This window comes from Colletotrichum navitas (genome assembly GCF_030913465.1).
Source record: "Colletotrichum navitas strain CBS 125086 chromosome Unknown LY79scaffold_27, whole genome shotgun sequence".
In the NCBI taxonomy this organism is placed as follows: Eukaryota; Fungi; Ascomycota; class Sordariomycetes; order Glomerellales; family Glomerellaceae; genus Colletotrichum; species Colletotrichum navitas.
The window spans coordinates 369320-394232 of record NW_026850573.1 but is presented as its reverse complement, the minus strand read 5'-3'; the positions used below and the strand labels follow the sequence as shown (position 1 = coordinate 394232).

The window sequence follows — 24913 nt, the reverse complement described above, 5'->3', positions numbered from 1 at the left end:
TTCAATTGAGTGGATCTTTTACGCAGAAGAACTGGGGAGCCCCTATGAATGACGAACTACCTACCCATCATTTACCTTGCCATATTTGCTGCATTACAGGCTGTAGCGGGCCTGATTGTGCCAGGCCCAAGAGTCAGTATCAAGGCTAGATATAGATAGATGCTTCTAGGCTAGGAATCAGAAGTACGGGAAGAATCAAGTCGCTTTGAAACAGACCATCTCAGGCTGGTTTGAATGGAAAAGTTCGTAACTATCATGCCATTTCGTCATGGAATCATGAGCCCAAAAAGATCGCAACCTCCCCATGACAAAGGGAACAGGCGCAGTCTGGCCAGGAGATGATCTATCTGATCTTCGGGTAAGCCCGCATAATACGGTTACCATGCAGTATTCCTCAAAAGAAGAACCCTTAAAACAACCATAACCAGGGTGGTTAGTGCGCTCGAAGGCACACGACAAAAGAAAAGCCCTTTTCCTGTCCTCTTCGTCCCCAATCGCCAGCCCATACTCTGACAGAATTATTCATATGTACATGATGCGAAATGTGCGCGATGCAGCCGCCTGTGACCTCGATTTCCCGTCGAAGCTCTTCAAGTGCCACTGTTGCCCACACAATGCTTTGATCCGGAGAGGAAATCGAAAATGAAGCCTCTAAAGCCTTTTTTCCCTCGGGCCCTTACCCCCCCCCCCCCCCTCTCTCTCTCTCTCGTACTCGACGCCACAAAAGCTGCGGGGCCAGTGCCGTTTTTGACACATTTCGAAAAGGAATACAGATCTATCTAGTCTATACACGAAAGTCTGGTATCAGCCGAAGCCATAACAAAAGAAAAAGGCCCGATCGTTGTCGAGCCATGCTCCTAGGCTGCCAAACTTCCAGTATTTCCTTCAAACAAATAACTGTGGCGATGATTCGCTAGCCATATTAATTGAGAAGTCTTTTCCTCAAAAGTTGTTCGCCGAGTTAAAACGATTTGTCGTTTTGACATGCCGTTAAGCGTACAACCAAAAAGGACGTAATCACACAATATCCGCAGGAGACCTTGTTGAACTCCTCGTAGGGCTGGACCGTAGCATCGTCATGTCGTAAGTTAAACGCCGCCGTATTAAAGTAGTATTCAGTAGTCATCATAGACTGCGAGGCACGGGCTCGCATCTCAATGCCATCTTCTAGAATTCAGACTGCATCTCGGTGTATCCACCTCGAAGAGTGATCGAGCCAGAATTATTCAATCCAGACGAGGCGTTGAGGGCTCTACGCACCCTTTGCCAGAGTACAGAGTGGTGGGCAGCTTCCAAGCCGACTGGTGCGGCATATATATCTGTATGGAACGCGCTTAGACGTCCATCATTTCGATATCTTCGTCCACCAAGGTGGGGAGTGCGGTTGACTCGCTAGGTCCCCAAACACCTTCGAAGACGGTTGCAGCTGATCTGCGACGTTGGGCGACCCACACCATCGAGGGAGTTGATAGCAACTGTTGAATGGTTGGTCGCTCACTCGGCTCTGGGCTGATCATCCATCGGACGATTTGATCGAGAGAGCTAGAGTGGAAAGGATCGCTCATGAAATCCGGGGGAGACCTAAGCTCCGTGCGCTTGCGCGTAATAAAAGGACTCTCGTCGTCCATGATCACGCTCACCCGAGTAGGAGCAGCACCCGAGTGGAGACTGATATCCGGAGCACTGGTTTGGCCAAGGAGCGGGTCATCAAGCGACTGCACCGTGGGAACCCCTGCCGCGTCTCGGTGAGCATTTGTTGTAGTGGTGGCGCTGAAGGTCAGACTAGGGACTTCAGAGAGGTCACCAGAACGAAGAGCAACCCAAGTAGGGCCGTTGTCTGGGAGGACGACATTGGCAGCCATCTCGATCGTGATTAAACCGAGAGAGAAGATGTCTGCAGGCTTGTTAAAGTCGCCACGTAGTATTTCAGGGCCGATGTATTCTCTGTCTCCTTCCGCATCGACACCCTTGGCAGCGGGCCACTCCGTTGCCAGTCCGAAATCGCCGATCTTGAGGATGCCTTCGAAGGTAATAAGAATGTTGGCCGGCTTCAAGTCGAGATGAATAAAGCCAGCTTCGTGGATGCTTTGCAGGCCCTGCCTCTTGGTTAGCCTCATCCTACTCTGGGGAACACAATAAACATACCAAGCCTATGTCGTGGATAACTTTCCAAATACGGAAATCATCAAGTCTGCCTTTACGACCAACATTGCTGAGAAACTTGTCTAGAGTGCCTTCGTCGCAATACTCTGTCTGGATGTAAAGGTACTGGTTGTACTCCCAGCTGTCGACATAGTGGACAACGTGATCTGCGTGTGTCAGGGCTTGAAGCGCTTGGACTTCTCTGAGCTTGGACAGGCGGTCCTTAGGGCCCGTGAACTGACGGCGCGCTTTCTTCACGGCGTAAATGCGGTCGGGCTCGGGACTCTCGCGAGGGTTCTTCGTAGGTGTTCCACTAAAGACAGAGAGGAAGGAGGCGCGAGAGTATCCGGCCTTGACCACGCGGTAGACGGAGGAAAATTCTCCCTTGCCGACCATCTCGACCTTGTCGAAGCGAGAGTAAAGTGAGTCATCGACATCTGCATTGCCACGACCGGCATTGACGGGAGTCATAAGCTGTGTAGTAGTGCTTTGGAAGGAGTCACGCCCTGACGGCGTGACTGGAGTAGTGGTACTCTGCGACTCGGCGGGATTGGAGATGGATAGACAGCTGGCATCGGGAAGAACAACGTGAGTTGAGGGAGTTCGCGGGGAGCGTTGTTCCACTGGGCTAGCTGTGTTTGAAGTACTTTTCTTAGCCAACAAATTCATTTGATAAGCGCAAGCCGCAGGGTCCAGTTGACCCCTTGCCGTTCTGGAACGACAAAATGACGGCAAAGAAAGATGCTGGGAAGAAGACAGTCTGCAAATGGGCGAGATAGCAGGACCAAACCGAGAGCTCGGCGAGTCACTATCATCCTCGTCGCCAGACCGCTCCTGGGAAGCACACTTACCAGTAGACTCTCTGGAAATCATTGGCCGGACAGCAGACATGGGGGGCGGGAGCGACCTTTTGGCGCTGGGGCTCTCGATGCTCTGCTCACTCAGATTGCTTAAGCTGGGCGTAAGACCCTGCTTTGTAGGAGTCGGAGGGGCATCAGTTTCGGCCCCCGGACCAACATTGAAGTTTGTGTCGAGGGAGAATTTCTTATCTTCATCCAAGCTCAAGACACTGCCCCGGCGCGCATGACGCGATCCAAGTCGTTGGAAGATACCCAGTCCTTTTCCAGGATTGCCGAATGTGCTGCGAGATGGAGCCCCTGGAGCATTGAAGGGCGTCGAGGGCATGCCGCCAAAAGAATAGCGGTTGCTCTTCTTGATCGCACTGCCAGGCGGAGGCGGGAAAGTTGCGAAGCCATTAGTGGGCTTCTTGCAAGGGGTATCGGGCATCGTCAACTTGTTGTCCTCCTCCGGATTGCGGTTCACCTTGGAAACAAGACCAGTTGACATGAAAGCCCCAGCCCATGGCTTGGCTGCCTTGAAAGGCGTAACATTCTCGCCCTCTTCCTGCATAAACGAGGGTCGAGAAGATCCGTAAGGCATAGACTTGGCAAAGCTGAGAGGAGCTCGTGGCTTCTCAAAGACATAAGGAGGAGGCATACTGCTGTTCTGCTCCTCGAGGTTGTTACCGGACGTAGAAGTGACTAGCGTCTTGGACAGAGGGTGAGGTTGATGGAAAGGTCGGTCAATAGGGTGAGCTGAAGGGTTGGGCAAGGGTCCGTTGGAGGTGAATGGGCTGTCCCGCGGGAGCTGAGGAGGGAGGAACTGATCCATCGAAAGACGCGGTCGATTCTTGACATTGGGAGAAGAGAATTCACCGGCCATTTGAGCAAGGTGATTCGCACCAGACTTCCGACCCCAAGAACTTCGATCGTGCTGTCTTTGCTGAAGCGTCGACCGTCGGAGCGATCCAGTTCTTCTCGGGATCTGCGGAGGCGGAGTCGGTGAAGAAAGAGGCTCCCGAGCAGCAGGACTTGAACCGAAAAGTTCGTACTCGCGCTCCCGGTTGGCTTCGTCATGGATGTCGAAATTGGTCTTGCTCGTGGTGCTGTTGGTGTTATCGAAAATGTTGAAATCATATGCGTTTTGACCAAAATTTGAAATGCCGTGCAAACTCCGTCGTTTCGCGACGGGACTGCCCAGAGACGCCTGGTCCAGGTTCATGATGGCGTCGCTGCGTTTGAGAGCACCCGACCCTGGTGCTCCCTGCGAATCACCGTTACTTTCCAGATGTTTGAAAATATTCGTCTGCTGGGCGTGGCCTGATACGTCTAGATGAAGGCTATGGCGAGATTTCTGGGCGGACGATCGCGAATGCGGGCTCTGTTGTGCAGAAGATTGGTTATTTTCCTGGCCCGAGGCCTCCGAGCTTGAAGATGAGGAAGGGGTGGAATTTACCCCCGATTCTGTTGTAGCGCTCAGCGCGCGCTTGAGGGGGGATTTGGGCGATGTCCGAAGTCGGGTAGCCGGCCTCGAGGGGCTGCCGGTTGCCTTCGAGGTCTTTGCAGAGCGTAGAGAAAGACGGACGTTGGGACGAAAGGGTGTCGCGAGGCTTGGCGGGGAGCTGAAAGGCGTTGTCGAGGTCATCGAGTGAGGGAGCCCCGCTGGGGTGTGGCTTTGGAATGACTCCCCAAAGGCGGTAGTGTTGTCGTGGCTGCTGCTGGGAGGTGTCGGGGTTGGCGTATATCGTCGGCAAGGCGATTGCTGCTGCACAGGAGTGTGGGATCCGCTGTGAGAACTCTCAGAGCTTGGTGAGCTTGTACGCGCCAGGCTGAACTTAGATGGTGATCTTGAGAGGGAGCGTCGGAGGCTCCTGACTGATGATGCAAGAACGTCGGCATGGTGGACGTGCGTGGGGCTGGGAACAGTGAGCGTCCCGCCACTGCTGTTGGAGAACGACATCGTGATTGTCTTCTTTGTGCCGTGCCGGTTGGGTGTCTTCTTTTGGGAGTTATGTGGTGGTGGTGATTGTTGTTTTGTTCGCTGTCGAAATACAAAGAGGCGCGTCACGCAATGTGATATGGTGTAGGCTCAAGGAATGAAGCAATCCTTCCAAACAATCTGTCGCTGGTATTTGTCGTCGTATACTGTTTCGCTGAGGAACCTAGGGAAGTAGGTGGGCGGTAGCCAAAGGCGCGATCGATGGAGGTATACAGAGAGGCTGGAGGGTATGGCGCGTAATGGTTTCTGTCTTCTCCGCAGATAGCGAGAACCGGAGAGATACCGACTGTGCGAGCACAGATTTACCTGGTGTGCAAGGTCGTGCTTATTATCGTCAATGCTTGGAGGGTGTTGTTTGGCCCAAGATGGTAATGGAAATGGGACGTGTTTAGGGGTCCAAGTATCCAGGACTGGCTGGTTACACGTGGACGAGGCGATATGGCCCTGGTCAGCCGGGGAAGGGCGCCCTATTTCTTGGTAAAGTGATGGAGGTGGGCGCGATGTTGCAGGAAAGAAGGCTGAAAGAAAAAGAGGGAGAGAGCCCAGACAGGATGAGGGCAAAGCGAGGCGAGAGTAGGGACGGGACGGGAGCGCAAGTGCATCTACTGCATGGCGCTAAGGCCTGGGGGGTTGGCAAGCAGGAACGTTCAGGTTATGCGTTTTGTTTCGCTTCTCCATTCCCCTCTAGTCGCGATTCGTGATCGGCAGATGGCTCGCTCAAGTCATCGCGTGAAGGAATAGTAGACAGTTTCTTCGTCTTAGGTGGTGCTCGGGGGTATCAGATGCGCGCGCGGGTGGTGGCGAATAAGTTTCTCGGTGCGAGGTGACTTGCTTTGGGGTCAAAAAACTTGGAAACACGCGCAGAAGATGGACGCAACACACCAAACAAAAAGAGGAGAGAAGGTTTGGAGAGGTGAGAGTGAGAGAGAGGTAGGCGCAACGGATTGGGGGAGGGAATGCGATGCGCGGTGAGTGTGTGCGTCAGGTTGTGTGAGCGAGAGAGCGGGTGCGGATGCGGGTGTGAAAGTGCGAAAGTGCAGCGCAGCGCGAGCCGGCGGCGAGTAAGTGGGTGTAGTGGGCGTGGGCGGGATAGAGAGAGAAGGAAGATGGGATGGGCAAGGCTGGCAGGTGGGCAGGCGGGCAGAAATGGTACGCTCAAGCTGGGGGGTCGCAGTCAGGATGGACACTCTTACGGTCAACGGCGAGACGTGACTGGACAGAGTGCGCTGGAACGGGAAGGGGAGGGGGGGGAGAGCGAGACGTGGAAAGTGTGTGTGATGGGATTATGGAGTCTTGCGGGTGCTGGTGCTTTTCGCGATGGCGCGCGTTGCGTGTGTTGTTTACAATATTTCCAAAACAAGCTAGCTTCCACGTGATTCCGCGTCTTAAAAGTGGAGTTGGTCTGTTAGAGCAAGACCCAGGCTAAGGTCTTTCAAGAGACGTCAGGTCGCAGCTGCAGGTCCAGGATCGAGGAAAACAAATCTCGTCACTCGGGTCTAGACATGCAGACGTCTCAACTGAAGAATCCCGAGGCGACAATATGTCTTGGTCTCTCGCGTTGGGGCCCGACCTTGGACTCTGTGTCTTGTGTCCTCCGTTATCACACTCTAACATGTCGCAAAGTTCCACACCACACAGATCCACGACCTCTTCCCAGCCTTGACATCACTAACCCAACGGTTTGGCAGTGATGTGTACGAAGAGCAAAGCCAGGGGACCCCAACTCTGGACCAGGGGACGCTTATGGGGGGCTGCCGCCGACATTCATTGGATGCATCTCCCTCTGCCTGCAGGGTCCCGCCCACGCGTCTGAGGTCTCATGCAGTCCTCCCTCGAGAAAGGGAAAATATGGGCAAAACAACAAGGGAGATGAATAGGTATGTAGGTTCTGGAGACAGAAAGACACACACACACTTGGGAGGCGAGACTACAAACCCGACCATCAAGACACAGGCATAGGCACAGGCACACTGGTACGGATCCGTCTTTTTCTCCTGTTCTGTGCGTTGCGCGACCTGCGGCAAGCGATAGTCCAACCAAGGCCAGGGCGAGGAGACGAGGCTTGCGCTCTTACATCCATCCCAGGGGAAAGGCACCCGTCTTCAACCCAGAAGAAGCTCTCGGAACCCCTGTTCATTTGCCTTGATCAGATTCAGTCAGTCACGGTCACGGTCACACTCTGCAGTAGTGTAGCAGCTGCAGTCTGCAGAGTGCAAAAGGACCCTGGTCTCGAAGCCACGATAAGTCTGCCACTTGTTCATCTGGACTCCGTCAAGATGCAGCGAACCGCTCCCATCTTTCCTTCTTCCTCTTTCCAAGTCGTCATTGCTGGCTTACACCAGCCGGCCGAGGACGAGCGGCCACTGTTGGGCGACTGTCTGTCAGCGGGCACGGCGGGGGAGGGTGGGCTTAGCGTTCAAAATAGAAAGCGGCTGATCCATGAGCAATAGAGCCAGGCCCCTAAACAAACGCGACAAGCCACCACCGGGAACCAAAACAAAACAAAAACACCAACACCAACAAAACAAATACTTCGTCAACACGGGTACCTATTATCGGGGTACCTTCCTTGCCTCTTGTATGTACACTCGTCCAATTTTGGCCGAGGTCACCACCACCACCGTCGGTCGCCACCGTCGGTCGCCACCGTCACCAGTGTCATAACCACCAAACCAGCCAACAGCTTTTATTTGGCCTTGCCTCGTTGATTCCCACCCCAATCTCCCGGGTCATCCATCCCTCATGCTCCAATGGGGAAAGCAGCAAGCTTGGTGATTAATTGCGTCTAATATTACGAATTCATGCTTTTGGTCGCAGTGCTGCATTGCGTTGCTTCCCACTCATAATCTGATCATAATCTGGGGGACGACGCCGCAAGGTGCACTGAGCTCTCCGAGACAGCGCAAAAAAAAAAAAAAAAAAAAAAAAAAAAAAAAAAGGACGACGAAGGAGTGGCTTCAGGCGTCTCAAGTTGCCAGACCGGCCAGCTCATCCAGTCTCTTGACTTTCTACCGCAAGTCATCTGGCACCTAAAAATGACTTTCAAGGTTGTCTCCCATCGTGGGAGCTTTAGGAGCAATGAAAGCTCAGACACATAGGGCGCGACAGCGGCTTTACACTACTTTCATTCTGAGGAGAAACCGGCGTTTCTCTTTCTCTTCTTCGTTTTGGCTCTTCCAGGCCATCGAGCGGATCTCCTCCCTCTTCAACGGGCCGCGCAAGATCAAGAATAAAACGGGGCCCGCAGCATTGAGGGGGTTCAGTGTCAGGTCAGGACCACGCTTCTTATTCGGCCCACAGTGGCGGGGAGAGCTTAAGGCGGCGGTTCGAGCCTACCTCAAAAGCTCGGACGCTCTTTGACCCTCACTGGAGTCGGCGGACAGCGCAGAGGCAGCTTGCAAGAGACAGCCGGGCTCCTCCCAGGCTGAGAGGGGAAGAAGGATGAGCGGGCTCCGCCAGGAAGAGATTCGCTGTTGCATTACAAGAGGGGCAACAGGCGGGAATGCAAGCTAAAAAGTCGAAGTGTCAGCCAAGGGTTACACCAATATTGCACATGAACCGGAACACGAACAGGAAGAAAGGAAGAGATGGGATGACACGATCCTCTGACCTTGGGGGTGTTGGAAAAAACAAGTGGACCAGCCGGACGCTTTTCTAGTTGTCAAATCTCTGATACGATGCAGTATCGCAGATTTCCCGGCATGGTATCGGGGGCACGCAGACCTACAAACGACGAGTCGGATTGGCCTCCGGTTTCTCACCACCCAGATTTAATTCCGATGCTGCCGTTATGGCAAGACCAGGACGCCAAAGGTAAACACCTAGGCACGGGCAAAGATGGCATCCATCCTCTTTTGACAAGTTTGCGGAGTCCTGGGTCTAATCAAGTAATGTCTAGCAACCTCTACGATCTCCGCCAATTTCGCTTCGTCGACCAGGGCAGGTTCTCCGTTTTTGCTTCGAGCCGTCTTGTTGACTTATCCATTTGTTTATTGACTTTTGGTCAATGACAGTAGCTATTTTCCTATCGATATCAACCCCCTCCATTCCTTCCCCTCCCCCTCCCCCTCTTCGACCCTCTGTGGTTCCCGCCCGCCCACCTTTCGATCTTCTAAGGCAGGCAGGGCAGAGCAGGCATAGGATAGCATGGGGACAGCACAGACTCCCACCGCAAAAGGTGACGAAAGCGCATGGGCAAAAGAAAGGAAACGCGGGAGATCTAACTAGGCCAGCACCCACTTGAGTCATTGGACCGCCGCCTGTCGTCTCTGAAAAGAGCGGCGCATTTATGCTGGAGAGACAACCAAGACGAAAAAGGAGATCGGAAAAGAAAACCGACAGGCTACAGCATCGAAGATAAAAAATCTCAATACGTGAGGAAATCATGACGCCGGCGGTAGGGGGGGGGGGGGGGGGGAGTATGGTATCTATCTCATTGCTGCACTAAACCCCCTGTAGGTCCTTATAGTGGCTAAGCTCCCGGCGCAGTCGCACGTAAAAGCAAAGGTGAATCTCCAAGGCTTCAAGAGTGGAAGGACAGTAGGTAGGTAATTAGGGTACCTAGGTAGGCCAGCCAGTTTGGCCCTAGCCATGGCCCGCGGCGGCGCCGCCACCCGAGAGCAGACGTCCCCAGACAATCCGCCCTTTTCTTCTCCCTCTGCCTCATCTCCCTTCCCGTCGGAGGAAGGGGGGGAGCATCCGACTACCGGTACGGTATTTGTGTTCCATTGCGTCAAGAAACGTTGTGCGACATGCCTCCCGAGACCCCCGCGAGACGGACGGTCCTTTTTTTTGCCGCCGTGCGCGCGGGATCGAGACATGCACCCATCGTAGGTATTGAACCCGGATGGAGGCAGGGGAACCCGCGGTTAGGATCGCAGTTGGCGTGTCGAGTTTAGTAGTCGGTGACCGGGAGGGTGACCTCATCCGGCATCGAGCCTGCACAGCCTGCGGTTTCCCGACCCTGGGTTTTGCTATTGAGATTTTATCTTGAATGAAGCAATCAAAAACAGTGAAGAAAAAGAAAGGGAGGAAGAAAAGAGAGAGAGAGACAGAGACAGAGACAGAGAGGACATCCAACTTCCGCCCGAAAGAGTTGACTACTTTACGCATCCGAAACGCCAGGGTCCCCCCCGGGTGCAGTAGTCCGCGGTTGTAAATACATAGATACCGGTAGTAGATGCCCAAATTTCGTCATCATCGCCAGTATCGTCATTCGAGGTCAACGCCGTCATCCCCCCCCAAAACATCGAAGGAAGCAGCATGTGAGTCAACAACAATCGGACTACCGGGAGACGTAGACGTCACAGTGGGTTCGGCAAGGGCAGAGCGCGCATGTCAATCGATACCGACAAGCAACGCCCGCGATCGTCCCGCACCCAAGGGGGGGGAGCGCTTCACTAGTGGAACCAAACAAGAGCAAGAGGACGTAGCCATAACCAACTCGCAATTCCACTATTTTCCTCTTTCGATTTCAACCTTCTCGTAGGCCGGGGGCTGACACTAACAAGAACCAGAGGATGGAGGCTAAGCGTCGGCGCACCAGGTGGTTCCGCATTACCTTTGCCCGGCCTCAAAAGCTGCTTGGACGACTCTCTCAACAGTTGGGCAGGCAGGCAGACAGTTCACCAAGCGTGGACAGGACCGCAGCCCTGCCCATCCTCCTAGAAGCCCAACGCCACAGACATGAAAGCAAACCTGTGTTACTCTCATGCAATCTAACCCCCCCACCTACTACCATGAATGGTATCCATTGGAGACATGAACACTCTCCCTTTCCCTGCCAAAATAAAGAACGGCTCAGCCGGGCTCCGGTGATCTCGTCCAGGGAGTAATAGAAGGTTCTCTGGGTATCACTTATACAGAAGAAGAAAAAACCAAACAATATCCAGGAGTTATACCATTTGGGGGTTGCGTCACAAAGACAACGGTTCGTCGACGTCCCTGGAGTTAAGATAGGTTCTTCCGGATCCATTCCGCCCAGGAGCAAAGATCTTCCATCACCTCCAGCAACCTGCCTAGGTCTTGCGGGGTAAGTTGCCTATGTTTGCCCTTGTCCGTCTCTGCCACGTCTTCGCCGTTGGCCGGAACAACGTTTTGTGACACCACGTGAACCACCCCGTTTTGCTGTATCTGCAGGTCGATGTTGGCTGTGGCGTTTCGGAAGGGGAAAACGACGTGGAGGCCGGCCGATGGATGGACAGTCAGCACCACGTCAAGCGTAAGCTCCTGCTCGTCGGTATCGTAGGTCTGGGACATGAACCTGTCGTACTCGGCCTGCGTCGTGGTGGTATCACTAATGACGATGGAATCGTCCACCTCCGGTACGGCCTCGCCGGTAATTTTGGAGCCGAAGCTTCTCTCGAGCAAGGTCGATATAAAGGCATACTGGCGAAGTATAGGGAGCATTGCCACCAGCTGCCGCGGGTGCGAGAAGGAGAGGTCCGTCACGGTCTGGCCATATACGGGCTTGTAGATAAGTAGCGTATTCTTGTGCTTCCGCCACGGTACAGTGTCGCCGTCGCCGGGGACCTGGACCATTCTCTTGCAGGAGATGACGCGGAGCTCGCTCGCATCGTGGTTGCTACCCTCGGGTATTGGGAACGAGATGCTGTCGAAAGTGTAGGTGGGCAGAGGCATGGGCTGCGCCTGCGCCCCTGTGAGGGTATGCAGCGTGTTCCATACTGATTGTGGCACGATCACCGAAGGGGTGAGCGTGGCTACAAACTTGACATTTGGATATTTGTGCGTCGTGCCATCTGGCTGCACTACGTCGATGCCCGGTTCCTTGTTGTCGTCGGTCTGGGGTAGCGTCGTGGGCTCCGGTTCCAGCCAATCGAGGGCCGGTCCAGAAGCTGCAACGAGAATGTCTTCAGGTCCAGGCTCGTCCTTTTCCACCTTTTGGGAAATCCAGTTCTCTGTTACCCGGACTGGAGGGAACATGTCACCATCTATCGCCTTGCAACCTATGAGAATCGACCATACTTTCTCCATTTTCTCGCAGTAGCGCGCCGTTTCTGGCGTTCTGGGAATGACATGGCGTCTCTCGGTCCAATACTCGATGCTGAGTCCCACCATGTCTCTCGTGTGCATCATGGGACGACCGCTCTTGGTGCACATGACAGTTATCTCGAGAAACCGGTCTGGCTTGCCACTCAGGGCAGGGTCCTCCCGCAGCTTCGACAGTTCCCACTTATGGAGCCTCTCGAGACTCTCAAATATGCCAGCCAGGGCCTCCTGGCAGTCTAGTCCGGGGATGACGCTCAGTTTGTCAAGGTTTGCCAAGCGCTCCAGGTTTGCAGAGAACTTTTCTAGCGTCTTGGTCAACGGGCTCTGGTCGGGGCGAAGTTGTAGGTCCTTGAGAAGGATGTTTCCGGCCCGGTCTTTGTGCCTTGTGACGATGGGGCCCGACTCCGGGAAGCCCAGCGAGACGCTCTCCACAATGTTGTTGTTCAGCTCGATATCAATCGTCAAAGCCTGACCGGCAATGACCAACATCCTCGTCTTTCTGCCGTCGGGCGACCTATGCTCATCCCACATGCTAGTAAGACCTGTTCTGAGCGTAAGCCGCTCGAGCCCGGCTTCGCTGACTCGTCCTTTCGCCTTCTACAAGGGAATGGGTTAGCTTCCGTCCGAGAAGAAATGAGAGGATTGTTGACATACCCCGAGGATTTCAATGACTCCGTCTAGTCTCTTGATCTTGTCGTCCTCGCTGCCCAGTGCTCCCAGGCCACCGAACCCTCCGACGCCGACATGGTCCAGCCCAATATCTAGTCCGCCACTTATACCGAGCGCGCCCATGGCAGCTGCCGCAGAAGGGCTGTCGAAATTGAGGGCGCCATTCGCAGGGTGGCCCATCAAGGTGGTCGAGGTTGCGGGCGACTTCTTAAATTGCTGAGGCGACGACTTGGGCCCTCTAGGCGAGAAGGCTGCATGTGCTTGCGACACCGAGAATGGTGTCGACACCGGAGGGGTCGCAGCGGTGAGTTGCGAGGGGGTCCGGCCCTGCTGCGAAGCCGCGTGCTTCATCTGGGTCGGGGTGGCCATTGTGTGATTCAGTCGCTCTCGGTCTCGTTCGTTCGTGGTATCGCAGATCGAATTGGTGGAATAATGCCGTCGCACCGTTAAAACAATGTCAGTGTATTTGTCACCATTAATTGCCGTATCTATAGTTGCTTGATTCCAAATATCAAGTTAAGGGAAAGAGTGGCACAAGTCCGACTAGGATGCAGTTTTGTTCAAGATGGGTGCTCTGGGTTGAGCTCGAGTACTCCGTAGAGAGCTGCAGTCCAGCATCACAAGGGTACCTGCCTCCAAGCGCGGGTGCGACTTTGGGCGAATGGTCAACAACCTTACCTTTGGATAGTGGGGCGAAACGGGCCGGGATTTAGCCGTTTACCCCTACACAGCAACTCGACGTTATTCAGCTCTCATCTCACATACCGTAAACCTAGGTAACGAAGTTGGCCAGGCCAGTGTTCAAAATTTGTTCCCCATCGTTAAAGCTGGTAGAGAGGCACAAGCCTAGTTCTCCTTGAACATGATAACCTTATCTCCAGGTCTGTACAATAAACACATTCCCAGGTAACGATAAAAAGAGTGACATCTGCTACCTGCATCTCTTGTCTGAGTTCATGTTAAGCAATCTCATGACTGCATCTACATCAGCTTACAGGCTCGTTCCCAGTACCTCTTCAGTTCGTGGGAGCTCTAATATCAGAGGACTTGACTTGCAGTAGTCCATGGCCGGCCGAACAGACCTGGTTATGCTTCACCCTAGAGAACTTCCGAGCAGGTTCCTCTTCCGAACTACGCTCTAAGCCATGCTGGCCTCGAGCACTTCAGCTTACCGGCTACCAGTTCCTGCGTTTCGCGGAGGCTCTCATTCACAGTGCATTTTTCTGAAGCAGCAACAGCTTTTTTTATTTCCGTTCATCAAGTCGTTACCTAAAGAGACATTCTCCAACATACGTCTCACACTTTTGTGAAAGGAACAAGAGTCGTCATAAGGTCATCATCCTATCCCCCATTCCTGGCACACACTGGTTACCAGATGATCCTCCACTGTATTCAAAACTGAAGCAAAGAAAAAATGTCGGTAATGTTAATGGCCGGTCCCCCAGGGGTGGTGTTCACATGCTGCTTTGCCCGAGTGTCATAACGGGACAGCAAGCCGTACCCAACCCCACCATGCTCTTTCGTGTATGTTGTCAAGATCCGGAAAAAAAGAAGAATGATCAAGTCTTTAGGATTAAGTCCTCCTCCATGCAAGGCGTCAATCATCAGCATCTACAGCCATGACGGGCGTTTAGAAACAAGGAATGAAAAATCGTCAACTCGTCATCGTCGTCTCCAGGGGATCGTCGATGCCGATGAGTCGTCTCGCGAATAAAAAGACAAATAGGAAAATGGTGTGCAAGGAGTGCCGAGAAGCCCCGTTTAAATGCTTCAAGATCATCGCATCAGATTTTCGTAACTGATCATGCCTCGCACCGAAGTAGCCGCAAAACGCCCTCAAACGAAGTGACGAAAGGCAGTGGCTGGAATTAGTGTCGCCCAAGGTCACCGTTACCTTCGCTGAGGTTGTTGAGTCATCACCGGAGCAGCTCGGGCCATGGTGTCGTAAGAAGGGACCGCCGAGTTCATCAGAGTCTTGCGGCGCTTGAGGTCCATGCCGCCACCGCTGAGCGGACGCTGCAGATCATCGTCGTCGTCACGGCCACGCTTAATGCCACCAGAGGAGCCGTTGATCTGGGATGGGTAGCCGTTTGACATGGGGCCCATGTCTGCTTGAGGCTGATAGACATCGTTAGCGCCCGCGGCAGCCGAACTGCGATCGTTGCTCATTACATTATACAGGTTGCTGGACGACTGCTGGGCGACACGTGGGGGGGTGTTGTAACCAGCCTGCTGGGAGTAGTATGGCTGGGGTGCGGCGGCAGTGCGAGGGGTGGCACGACCAGATGCGGGCGGGTGGCCAGGCGAGCCTGTCATTTCGGGAGACAGGTGCTGATGTTCAGCAGGAAGCGTTCCAACAGCGGGGGCAGAGTAGTTGTAAGACCCACGGTTGGTATCGTAAGCGCCGCTGTCGTGGGTGTACTCGGCATCGTGCTCGTGCTCTGCCTCCTCCTCGCCGGCAGGCTGGGAAGCACTTTGGTCGGGGTGCATGATGCCATTTGTGGGCTTCTGATCTTGAGGGGCGCCAGAGGTGGCGGGTCGTGCTGACGGAGGACCCATGTCGTTCTTGGCATACGGATCACTTTGCCCGTAGACGGCGCGATCTTGCGAGGCCTGGTTGGTAGTCTGATAAGGGGACTGCTGAGCAGACTGGTTATACATGGGCCGCGAGTTGTCATATTGTTGCGTGCCAGACTGCTGGTACGATGGCATGTTCTGGATGGTCGAGCCTGGCGGCGTTGAAGCCGGTGTCGCAGGCATGGAGCGGGCATTGCTCAGACCCGTGTCAATAGACATGGGGTTTTGGGCTTGAGCAGTACCCATATTCTGGGACTGGGCCCATTGAAACCCGTTGTCAGAAGCGCCCATACTGCCACCCATCACGCTGGAAGCGCTAGTTGGGGGTGTGGGGAAGGTGTGAGCCCGGTCAAGAGCGGGACGGCCCATGTTAGCATGCGAGGGCAGAGACTGCTGAGGTCCCGGCAAGCCCATGGAGTGGTGATGATGCTGCTGGATAGATGGCAGTCCAGGGCCTCCAGTTTGGGGAGCGCCACGCATCTGGCTCTGTTCTTGTTTGCGGCGTTCGGCAGCGGCCATGACCTGGTTGGTGCGGGTCTGGTTTGTAGGGTGATACAGCAGAGCACCAATGTTGTGGACAAAGAGGGGGTAGAGAAGCTCGGTGATCTTCTCCTTGTTGGCAAAGTCCAAGGCCCGCTCGAACGGAATCCTGTTCACTTGTTAGTACAGATACGGCGATATGCCATGGGACATAGAACACACCAAACACCCTTCAAGTGCATGGGGCCAATCTTGACGACATGTCTCACTTTCTCGCTTTTGAGAATTCCATCACGGCGGCCACGAGTCATCCCCGCAACGTTCAACAGCTTAGTACCATTGATCATGTGATTGTCTGGTGTAGTGTTAGCCATGTAATGGGCGGTCAGCGTTACGACGAATCAATCTCACCCTCTCTGCGCGCAACGCAAATTCCTCGTGCCTCTACCTGAAAGCATAAGCTTCCCTCATCCTCCCACAAAGTAGCAGTGACCCTCGGCTTCATGCCCGGGGGGCTACCTGGCCAGTCGTGTCAAAGCCCTGGAAGCCCTGGGTAGAGACGCCGGGCAGAGGAAGGACATTCTGGCCGCCCATTCCGTTGTTCACAGCGGGGGGAGCGTTCTGGGGCGAGGTCAGGCCATTGGTATACCCGTAAGGCTGGCCGTACTGGGTCGTTTGAGTGTACTGAGGCAAATGGCTCGGCTGCAACGGCGGAGGCTGGTGGTAAGACATGTTGCCGGAGGTCACGGTCTGAGGCGGCGGCGCCTGGCCGGCGGACATATGTTGCGAGTAGTACATATCGGCTGCAGGTTGATTCATGGCGGGGTAGTGATCGTATCCACCAATGGATTGGCTCGAAGATCCAGGAATCGCCGAGTTGATGGGTAAGGTGGGAGAGGGCGTCTTGGGGCCGTTGGAAGATGCGGCCGACGTGAAGGACGACTGCGAGCCCGCGTGTTGGCTTGAAGCAGAGCCGATGGAACTGACCCGGGGAGATGAAGTACCGGATGAGTACGCCTGATGCGGAGTTGGCAATGGCAGAGACGGGATTCTCTCGCTGTTCATGTACAGTGGCCTCTGAGCGGCGTGAGCGTTGTAATACGACACGTCGGTCGGTCCCCGGGTTTGCACTTGGGCAATCGACGGTAGATCCAGCTTCACGGTTTTGCCCCGAAGGTTCCTACACCAAGCACCAGAATGATCAGTGGAGTGCAAGTCACCGAGCGAGACTCGTGACTACAAGGCAGAGAGAATCAGACGTGAGGAAGAGAATGCGTTTCTTCCCAGGCGTCTAGCTATGTCGCAGTTGTCGTGCGAAATGGATTTGTCCAACAACCTCTGATGCGAAGGCGTTGGGGAGAGCAGACGAGAGTCTCGACGGCTCGCAATAACTGCGCAAGAGTTCCGGCGGTGAAGGTGCTGCGCTAAAGAAACTTTACAAGTCCGTGTGGCTCGAGGATTCCTTTTTTTGAAAAATACAGATCAGGACGGTCGTAGTCGTCGTAAGCAGTCGTTAAAAATCAGAAGCTTCTATGCTGAAAGCATCCGAGGGCGGGTTCGCAGGCCGGTTTGGTTGGTTTGTCTTTTCGAAATGGCAGTTCAGATGCAGCGGGGAGAGTGCTGACTGATTAAAGCGATGCCGTTTGTCCAAGTGTCCGAAGAGGAGACGAGGTAGTCTCTCTTGTTTGATGAGAAGGTGGGTTGCACGAAAGGCGCCGAGGACGGTGACGATAGGAAGCGAGGGAATGCCCTTTTGTGAGTGCTGAGATCGGGAGCTGAGTAACAAGCGGTGGGAGCCGTTTGTACGTAGGTCTGTCTATCCAGGCAGGTACCAAGCACCACACAAACAAACACACACACACATACACACACACACACACAGTCGAGAGGGATCGTGCTGGTCGTCCTTCTTTTCTTTGCTTCTGTTCTTCTTTCGTCGAGCTCGCCCAAACTCTTCTAATGCAGGTACATTAGCTAGAGCTTTTTGGCGTATAAGAGGGGGGGCGGGTTGTGCAGAGGAGATGCAGGAGAGGAATGATGGGTGAGACGGGGAGAGATGGATGTTGTATGTTGAAGGCGGTCTAGGGCATAAAACAAGAGGATGAACGGTGGTGAAGAGGCATTGGGAAGCGTAGGCGTAGAAGAAGTCTGTATGGCTTACCGTCCTCGCCTCTTTGGCTGTCCTAGGTTGAATATTGGAGGTGGTTGGTGGAGTCGTGAGAGGTAGAAAGAAAAGAAAGAAGACGGGCGTGGGGAGGTTTTGTTTTCGGTGGTGAGAAAAGAAGAGGAGGCAGGTCGAAGTCCATCCATCCACAGTCCACAATCCACACGCCCACCCCAGCCAGCGCAAGATGGTGCAGCGTGCAGGTGCAAGTTGAGGTAAAATAAAATAAAAAAAACAGGTACTGGGGTACTGCGGCGTCCGCACTCTGCTGATGCCGGTGCGGTATAGGCACGGCGGTAGCGGTACGGAGAGGAGCTCGCTCGAACAGCATGGGCATGGCCCATGGACATGGCATGGGTGGGGGGGTACATGAGCATGAGCATGGGCATGGGCATGGGCATGGGCACCGTGAGGTCGAAGCAGAGCAGTCAGTGGCAGGGCAGTGAGCACCGGTCGAGAGATCTGTTTCTCTTCCAAAGTACTGCGGCAAAGGTAGAGGTACCTCGCGTCGAAAAGAGCAACAAGGTACAGAGTGCGGTAGCGGCCGACAGGGTACATGGCAGGGTTAATTTAGTGTACAATGGGCATGGTAGCCTGTCCCCGAAGGAGCCCAGAGAGTGGGTGGTCTTGGCCAATTTCTGGCGCTGCTAAGTGGGCGGTCCGACCGACCGGGGTTGCTGGGGACGGCCTAAGAGACGAGGATGGAAGAGGGCGAGCCTAAGGGCCAAGGTACCACAGTATGTAGTCACGGAGACCGGGGGGGCAGCTCTACGTACGCTGCCAAATGTGATGAGGGAGGGATGATGGATGACATGGGATGGGATGGGAGGAGGAGGGGGGGAGAGAGGAGCAAGAGGGGGGCGTGCAAGAAAGAAAGAAAAAAAAAAAGAACATGGTACACTGCACAACGCTGCTGGCGGGATGTTGAAAAAAAAAATACGTACTCCCAAGTTTCCGACGGATGGTCGGAGGAGAGAAGTGGAGGAAAGGTCCAGGGAGCACACACGAACCCATAGCACGGCGCACACGCTTCATCCACTCCGAAGAGCAGCACCACACGCGCGCGCACTCGCACTCGAATAACGACGTGCGAGGGGGTATTTCATGTCGACTCTTGGGCCCGAAGCTACGGGCGTATCGTAATTATCGTATGGGCCGTCTGTGCCTCCTGTCTTTGTGTTTCTTTTCCTCTTCTGCTCCCTGCCGTATCCCGTTGATGTTGCTGTTCTTCTTCGCACCCTCTCACTCCATCTTTCCATCACTGGCACATTGGCCGTGCATCAGGATGGGATGTATGTGCTGCACTCATCTGACCCGTCCCCTTAGCAACATTGATGCCTTCGTGCCCCGTGTAGCTATCTGTCTGTACCTCCAACTGTTTCTAATTGTGCCCCTCGTCTTCGCCCAGCCCACGTGTGGATAGAAACTGAAAATACCTGGTCTCCAGCTGTTAGCCGTATACGGATACACTATGGGAAGCACCAGAAGAAGTCTTTTCGGGAAAAGTGGGGGGGTTTGACTCGTAATGTCCCCTCTTCGTCCTCGTCCTCTGAACAAGCCTGTCCGTATCGTGACCTGTGTCTGTTCTAGGTAGCTGCACGAGACTTTACCCGCGATATGACGCTTTCGCCTCACATTACCTTTCTGTACCTTGCCTTAGCTAGCAGCGGCCCTTCCTCCGCCATGTATGATACGTGTATTCTAATTTTCCTGCCTGTTTTATGCTTTCACGTCAAATCTTCCCCTTCCTCCCCTCAAGGGCCCTGCTCCTGGGACCCCTTGTTACTTTGGACCGCGACTGCATCGGTAAGCGACTTTGCCGTCGGCCTCCGCCTCTCGTTTTCGTCTCTTCTTCGGTCTTGACCACTGTGCCGGGCTAGGGCGCGCAAGGGAAATTTCTCAGCCAACTGCCTGAGCCCTTGAAGGGTTGTACGGGCAAGGAACCAAGCTAGCCGTCGCCGCCGTTCGGTGGATGAAGGGTGGTCGTCGATGGGGAAAGGCGGAGAGAGGAGGAAGGCTAGGGAGAGGGGTGTGCAACAAGAGTAATGGCGTGGAGGGCTTCGCTGGACGTGGGCTCGCTCCGTTGTCGTTTTCCTGGCTCTCGCTTAGGGGCGTGGCTGGAGCAGCGTAGCACCGAGAAGAGAGGGGTCTGTTGGCTTCAACCAGGGTGGTCCATGGCCTGAGATCAAGCCCCAGTCAGTCGCCGTCGGTCTGTCGGTCTTTCAGAGGGGACACACGCCCAACAATGCTGGGCAGTCCGTACGTAGGCAGTGTACATACTGGAGCGGACGGACGGTATGGAGTATTCGGCGTAGGATGGGTTCAAGGACGAAGGGTATCGCCAAAGAAGACCGAGCCAGGCATGGAAACTCTGAGCGATAATGCCTGACAGGGAGAGAGCTGGAGAGGGAAAGAGACACGGAGCGTCCATGGAGCATCCAGTCCAGAGTCTAGAGTCTACGTAGTGTATGTACACTTGGTCCAATTCCCTTCCGAGACGAGGTAAGGTACCGATACCTGTGCGGGCATCTTACCTCTCCTCTCTCCCGACCGCAACTGCGACTGAGATTTGGGAAGCGTAGACGTGGATGGACGTGGATTGGACTGGGCCAACCGACCTCGACCGATCCTAGAGCAGTGCCTCCACATTACGGATGGAAGAGGCCAGGACAAGTCGGTCCCCCGGCAAACTGAAAGCGAGGGCCACCGGATGGACAGTGGGCACTCCTTGTCGCCCAAACACACAAATCAGACATGATGAGCCAAGACGCCGACGGAACATGGGACACAGGACCTCAATATGGCATCAGACGTTGCGGTGGGTCCAATCTTGAGCCTTTGCATCTGTGCCGCCCACTCCATTCGTCTCCAAAAGAGGAATAAATGAATGTCCTTGTCGGTATGAAGTGACGAGGTGTGGTGGTAGGCTCTGTTGCTTTCGCTCGTGCTTGCGTCGTCCTTTCTTCCTTATCCCTTTTCTCGGTATTATGGGTGGTTTTCCGAGTACCTCTACGCACAGCGCACGGAGCATGACAATTCAAGAAAACTACCAGCTCTCAGTTTTGGAAATCCCTCTCGTCCAGTTTGAAGTCGTCCGTCCGTTATGTCTGTCTCGACTCAGCTTGACGTCCGGTTACTCTGCTGTCTCGGCGAGGCTAGCTGTTTGTCGAGGCCCTGGCACAGCCCCTCTGTTCATATGGAGGTCGTCGGTTATCGGTATCAAGTCCCAATGGCGCAATGACCTCTCACTCCAGCGTCGGCGCAACATCGTCGTAGCTTCGTGTTGTCCATCACACAACAAAGTTGACGTCCCGAGCTGGTTAACGGAGATGGCTTGCATTCCCCCGACAACGGTCGAGTCCGGCATCAGCTCACGTCACTCGGACTAGGGGGGCTACCATGGCTGGCTGGGAGCCCGCAGTAAAGTCCGGCAGGCTGGGTGGCTGGGTGCTTTGAAAAAGCGACCCGAGCGGTTCAGCAGACAGAGACGGCAACTGACGATGGCCGCAGCGGCATCAGTGGTTGAAGCCATGCGACAAGCGGGCTCGGTTCTTGGATGGTTGACACACCGTCCCGGACGGCCGTGCTCCTTGGTCTTATTGTTCATCCGCCCTCGAGCCTTGGACTTGGCGGCACCTCCTTCTCTTGGATTCATTGCCCGTGCCATTGTTGTTACCTTTGTTGTTCGACCGAACCTCGAAAGTCTGTCGGACTCTGTGTGTTTGGATATTGGGTGTTTCTGCTGCCGACGATGCACAACATGCCCACACGCCATACCCCCCCCCCCCCCCCCCTCTTCCACATCTGCCCCGGACTTGAGTTCAGTCACGAATGCAAGTAGCTGCCGTTCCGACAAACTAAGCCATGTCATCCGGTTGGCGAATGTAGAGGTCTGGCGTCCATTGCTTTGAGTGAAAGAAGTATAATGCTCCCGGCAGCAAGGTAAAGCATATGTCTCTTGTAAGCCGAGACCGACACGGTTTGATTGTGTATCCGATGATGTACGACGGTCTTGATAATAAATGCACTGACTGTCGCAGCTCAATCTAACATGTTCAAAACTGCGATACCCCCCCCCCCACCAGCACTATCAAGGAAACATCATTGAAAGTTGACGACCTGGTAACGGAATTGACAAAAATAAAATAGAATAAAAATACCAAGCCGAAGAAGGTGAAGACGGACTAGGCAGTAAGTCGTCGGCGCTTCATCGTCTTCTCGACGCTTCTTCTGTCCACCAAAGAATGCCGCCGTCGGCTCAGCACTTGGAGCTAGGAGGGGTGGGAGGCTCGTTCGTTGGCGATTGCCGAACCTAGAAACGGGTCTACGCCGGCTTGAGATTCTGAACTCTGCCGCAATTGGCTTACTCGCTGGGGGACCCAAGAACTCAAGGTCGGGTATCCGTAGGGAAGAGTAAGTAGGTAGGTAGTGTGTCGAGCGAACTAAACTACAATGCAATATGGATCTCTGATCTAGCAATATGCATTAGCATCCGTATTAAAACACGCTGGCTGGATCCCGATGTCGATGCTCGAGGGCACAGACATTTGCTGCACTGTGCGGCAGAGGGCCAGGCGCATGTCAAATGGCAGATCTTGCAACGCTACCTTGGCCGACCCTGTTGTTGCCTGGTCTTCACCGTCTGCTCGGTGGATTTCTGCCATCTTGTTTTTATGGCACCAGCATCGGTCATTGGCCCGCATTGCGGCACCCTGACTTCGCTCATCGACCCAAGGTAGGGAATCTGCTCGTACTAGATGTCTGACTTGTTTTCTTCTCCAGACTGCCCATGCCATGTGCGCCTTTCGCGCTGGCTGCTGTGTTGTTCTCCGCGCCGACCCCGCCGCGAACCCTATGTGCTTGCCTATGCTGCCTCATCCCTGCCTGCCTGCCTGCCTGCCTGCCTGCCTCTCCTTGTGGAGCGCGAGTGGGTAAAAGATAGGGCAAGAAAGAACCACATGGGGAAACTAGGAAGAACCTCATTGCGGTTAGGCGGTGGCTGGCAATTGCCGTTGGTTAGCCTTTGGACCTCGCAGCTTGTCTTGGTCAACCAAATGGGCATTTTCACGCAACGCAATTAGGAGAAAACACAGCTGTTGGAAAGAGAAGGCGCTCCTCTCGGCCCAGCAGGCAGGTAGGTAGTAGGTTCCTTCCGTGACTGGAAGTGAACAGTCGCGACCACTCTCCGACACTTGAGCCCTTGATGCAACCCCACCCCCCTTCCTTCCTCCCCCTGGATCATGAAATGCGATGGGTTTCGTGCCTCAGGAACCTTTCCAAGCCCCAGACTTGCCTACAATCTCGCTCGAGTTTCCGCTCGTGATATAGTCGACCGTAAGACTCGTCCAGCCTAGGAAAGAATCCTCGATGCATCTCCTGCTTGCCATGGGGGTAGCAAGCGAATGCCTTCTGCGATGATAATGATGATGCTGCTGCTGCTGCTTGACACGCCACCCCCTCTCCCCCACCCCCCCTTTTTTTTTTTTTTTCCCGATACGCGTGCCTTCCTTCGTCCCGAGGTGAAGGCAGGTTGCCCTGCGCCTGGATGCATGACTCCATATCCTTACCAGGCTGGCTACCTGTTACTGTGTATGGAGTATCCGTACATATCACACATATTCGTACCTACCTCGCCTCACAGTCTTTTGGGCCTGGAAAAGTCTACCTGTACCTTGCACTAGCTTCCATCATCCTCGCTCGCTCGACAGATATTGGTCGGGAGATCCCATCGTAACCTAGGTCAGGAGGGAACATCCGGGAAACAAGAGAGAAGGGTTGCTGACAATCCGGCCAACCGGCTACCAATCTGTTCTTCTCTTTTTTCCATGCCGTGCCATTGTCTCATGCCGCCAGCTTCCCAACAAGCCACCCATCCCATCATGATGCTCCTCCGTACTTTGACTTTTCTCTCCTCAAACATCCACCGTACCTCCCCTCTCACCTTCCAACCCTCCGATGGATACTGGACACGGTACGGCAGACGTCTTGTGCGTACCGGCAGCGACAGAGGGAAAAGACGATAACGGCAGATTCCCGAACCATGTCTAGCACCAAAATCGACATCGCCCACTGCACGCAGTAGAGGACTGGGCCGCAGTAGAGGACTGGGCCGTTGCTCGTTTCCACCGCATTGCATCCTTCTCAGACTTCAGCGGGTAACTACCTGCATGCGTTATTTCCATGCTACGGTAGCAACACCATCGACAGGCTTCGAGTCGCAGGGTCCAAAATCAAATGAAGATTAGCAGTGAGAGATGCTGACTGGTCATCTTTCGATGAGTTCCCGCGTTTCCCGTACTATGCAAAACGCATCGGATTTGTCGTTGCACAAACGTATCCTATTGATATACGATGTACAGTACACGTATTGCCTGCCTGGGAGACCGCTGCTCTTGACACAGCCCCTCGGTTGCAGCTGGTCTTACAGCCTGGCCCGCCCAGCAGGGCCAATGTCTTATTTCGAGATGCCGGTGGCGGGAGCTGGTTCAGACCGAAATACATCTTCAGCTGCGTCAATCGACGGACTGCTTTTACTCCGCGCTGGTCGCTGGTGTTTCGTCATCGACCCTCGTGCGAAAGGAAGGTCAGTCATGCATGCATTGAGCCGGGCCCTCATTCTTGGCTGCCATCGGCGTCGGCCCAAATGTGCCCGCCCAAGTCCCCGCCAATCCAGCTCGATTCCATTCTAACCCAAGTTGGTTTAGGCCGGCGGGCGACCCGCGGTCTGCTGAAGCCCCGGTACCTGTACGGGTGGAAACTGTTCCGTTAGTAACCAGCGGGGTTCGCCCAACCTCCCTTGAGCAAACATTGACACCACGGTCCACACCACTCGTCTACCTGCCACCTTTTTCAACTTAACCCTGCTCCGCTAGCCCCGGCTAGCTCTCACGGATCCTTTTCGAGTGCGCGCTTTCAGCCCATCGTCCCCATGGTGAGAAAGGGCGACAATGCTGGTTCCGCACGAGGGAGCCATCGGCCGGCAAGACATTCTCGTTGGGTCCAGAAAAGACGCATCACAACCACTGCACCAACGGC

At 54.5% G+C, this 24913-nt stretch overlaps 6 protein-coding genes across 6 annotated transcripts; 2 read left to right on the top strand and 4 right to left on the bottom strand.

The window, feature by feature from the left end:
• Positions 1-1334: 1334 nt before the first annotated feature.
• Positions 1335-4941, bottom strand: LY79DRAFT_579552 (uncharacterized protein; the record flags this gene model as incomplete). Its single annotated transcript, XM_060560034.1, has 2 exons — positions 1335-2123; positions 2146-4941. 2 exons carry the CDS (start codon positions 4939-4941, stop codon positions 1335-1337), a joined length of 3585 nt encoding a protein of 1194 aa, XP_060414544.1.
• A 4438-nt stretch (positions 4942-9379) lies between these two features.
• Positions 9380-10105, bottom strand: LY79DRAFT_553155 (uncharacterized protein). The gene has a single exon (XM_060557758.1). The coding sequence runs from the start codon at positions 10090-10092 to the stop codon at positions 9643-9645; it is 450 nt and encodes a 149-aa protein (XP_060414543.1). The 5' UTR covers positions 10093-10105; the 3' UTR covers positions 9380-9642.
• Positions 10106-10929: 824 nt separating this feature from the next.
• LY79DRAFT_590053 (mediator of RNA polymerase II transcription subunit 1-domain-containing protein) lies at positions 10930-13026 on the bottom strand (the record flags this gene model as incomplete). Its single annotated transcript, XM_060561099.1, has 2 exons — positions 10930-12585; positions 12643-13026. The coding sequence occupies 2 exons, from the start codon at positions 13024-13026 to the stop codon at positions 10930-10932; spliced, it is 2040 nt and encodes a 679-aa protein (XP_060414542.1).
• Positions 13027-14547: 1521 nt separating this feature from the next.
• Positions 14548-16779, bottom strand: LY79DRAFT_590052 (KilA-N domain-containing protein; the record flags this gene model as incomplete). Its single annotated transcript, XM_060561098.1, has 4 exons — positions 14548-15883; positions 15937-16069; positions 16126-16213; positions 16234-16779. The coding sequence occupies 4 exons, from the start codon at positions 16777-16779 to the stop codon at positions 14548-14550; spliced, it is 2103 nt and encodes a 700-aa protein (XP_060414541.1).
• A 2619-nt stretch (positions 16780-19398) lies between these two features.
• On the top strand, positions 19399-19947 carry LY79DRAFT_191118 (uncharacterized protein). Its single transcript, XM_060551391.1, has 2 exons — positions 19399-19684; positions 19759-19947. The coding sequence occupies exons 1-2, from the start codon at positions 19496-19498 to the stop codon at positions 19828-19830; spliced, it is 261 nt and encodes an 86-aa protein (XP_060414540.1). The 5' UTR covers positions 19399-19495; the 3' UTR covers positions 19831-19947.
• A 4069-nt stretch (positions 19948-24016) lies between these two features.
• Positions 24017-24696, top strand: LY79DRAFT_191078 (uncharacterized protein). Its single transcript, XM_060551390.1, has one exon. The coding sequence runs from the start codon at positions 24133-24135 to the stop codon at positions 24565-24567; it is 435 nt and encodes a 144-aa protein (XP_060414539.1). The 5' UTR covers positions 24017-24132; the 3' UTR covers positions 24568-24696.
• The last annotated feature ends 217 nt before the right edge of the window (positions 24697-24913 follow it).

Bases quoted from the DNA above. Each gene is read 5' to 3' on its own strand.
- LY79DRAFT_191078 (XM_060551390.1), top strand. From the start codon at position 24,133: ATGCTGACTGGTCATCTTTCGATGAGTTCCCGCGTTTCCCGTACTATG.
- LY79DRAFT_553155 (XM_060557758.1), bottom strand. From the start codon at position 10,092: ATGCGTAAAGTAGTCAACTCTTTCGGGCGGAAGTTGGATGTCCTCTCT.
- LY79DRAFT_191118 (XM_060551391.1), top strand. From the start codon at position 19,496: ATGACGCTTTCGCCTCACATTACCTTTCTGTACCTTGCCTTAGCTAGC. The intron at 19,685-19,758 runs GTAAGCGACTTT...GTGCCGGGCTAG, and splicing joins TTTGGACCGCGACTGCATCG to GGCGCGCAAGGGAAATTTCT.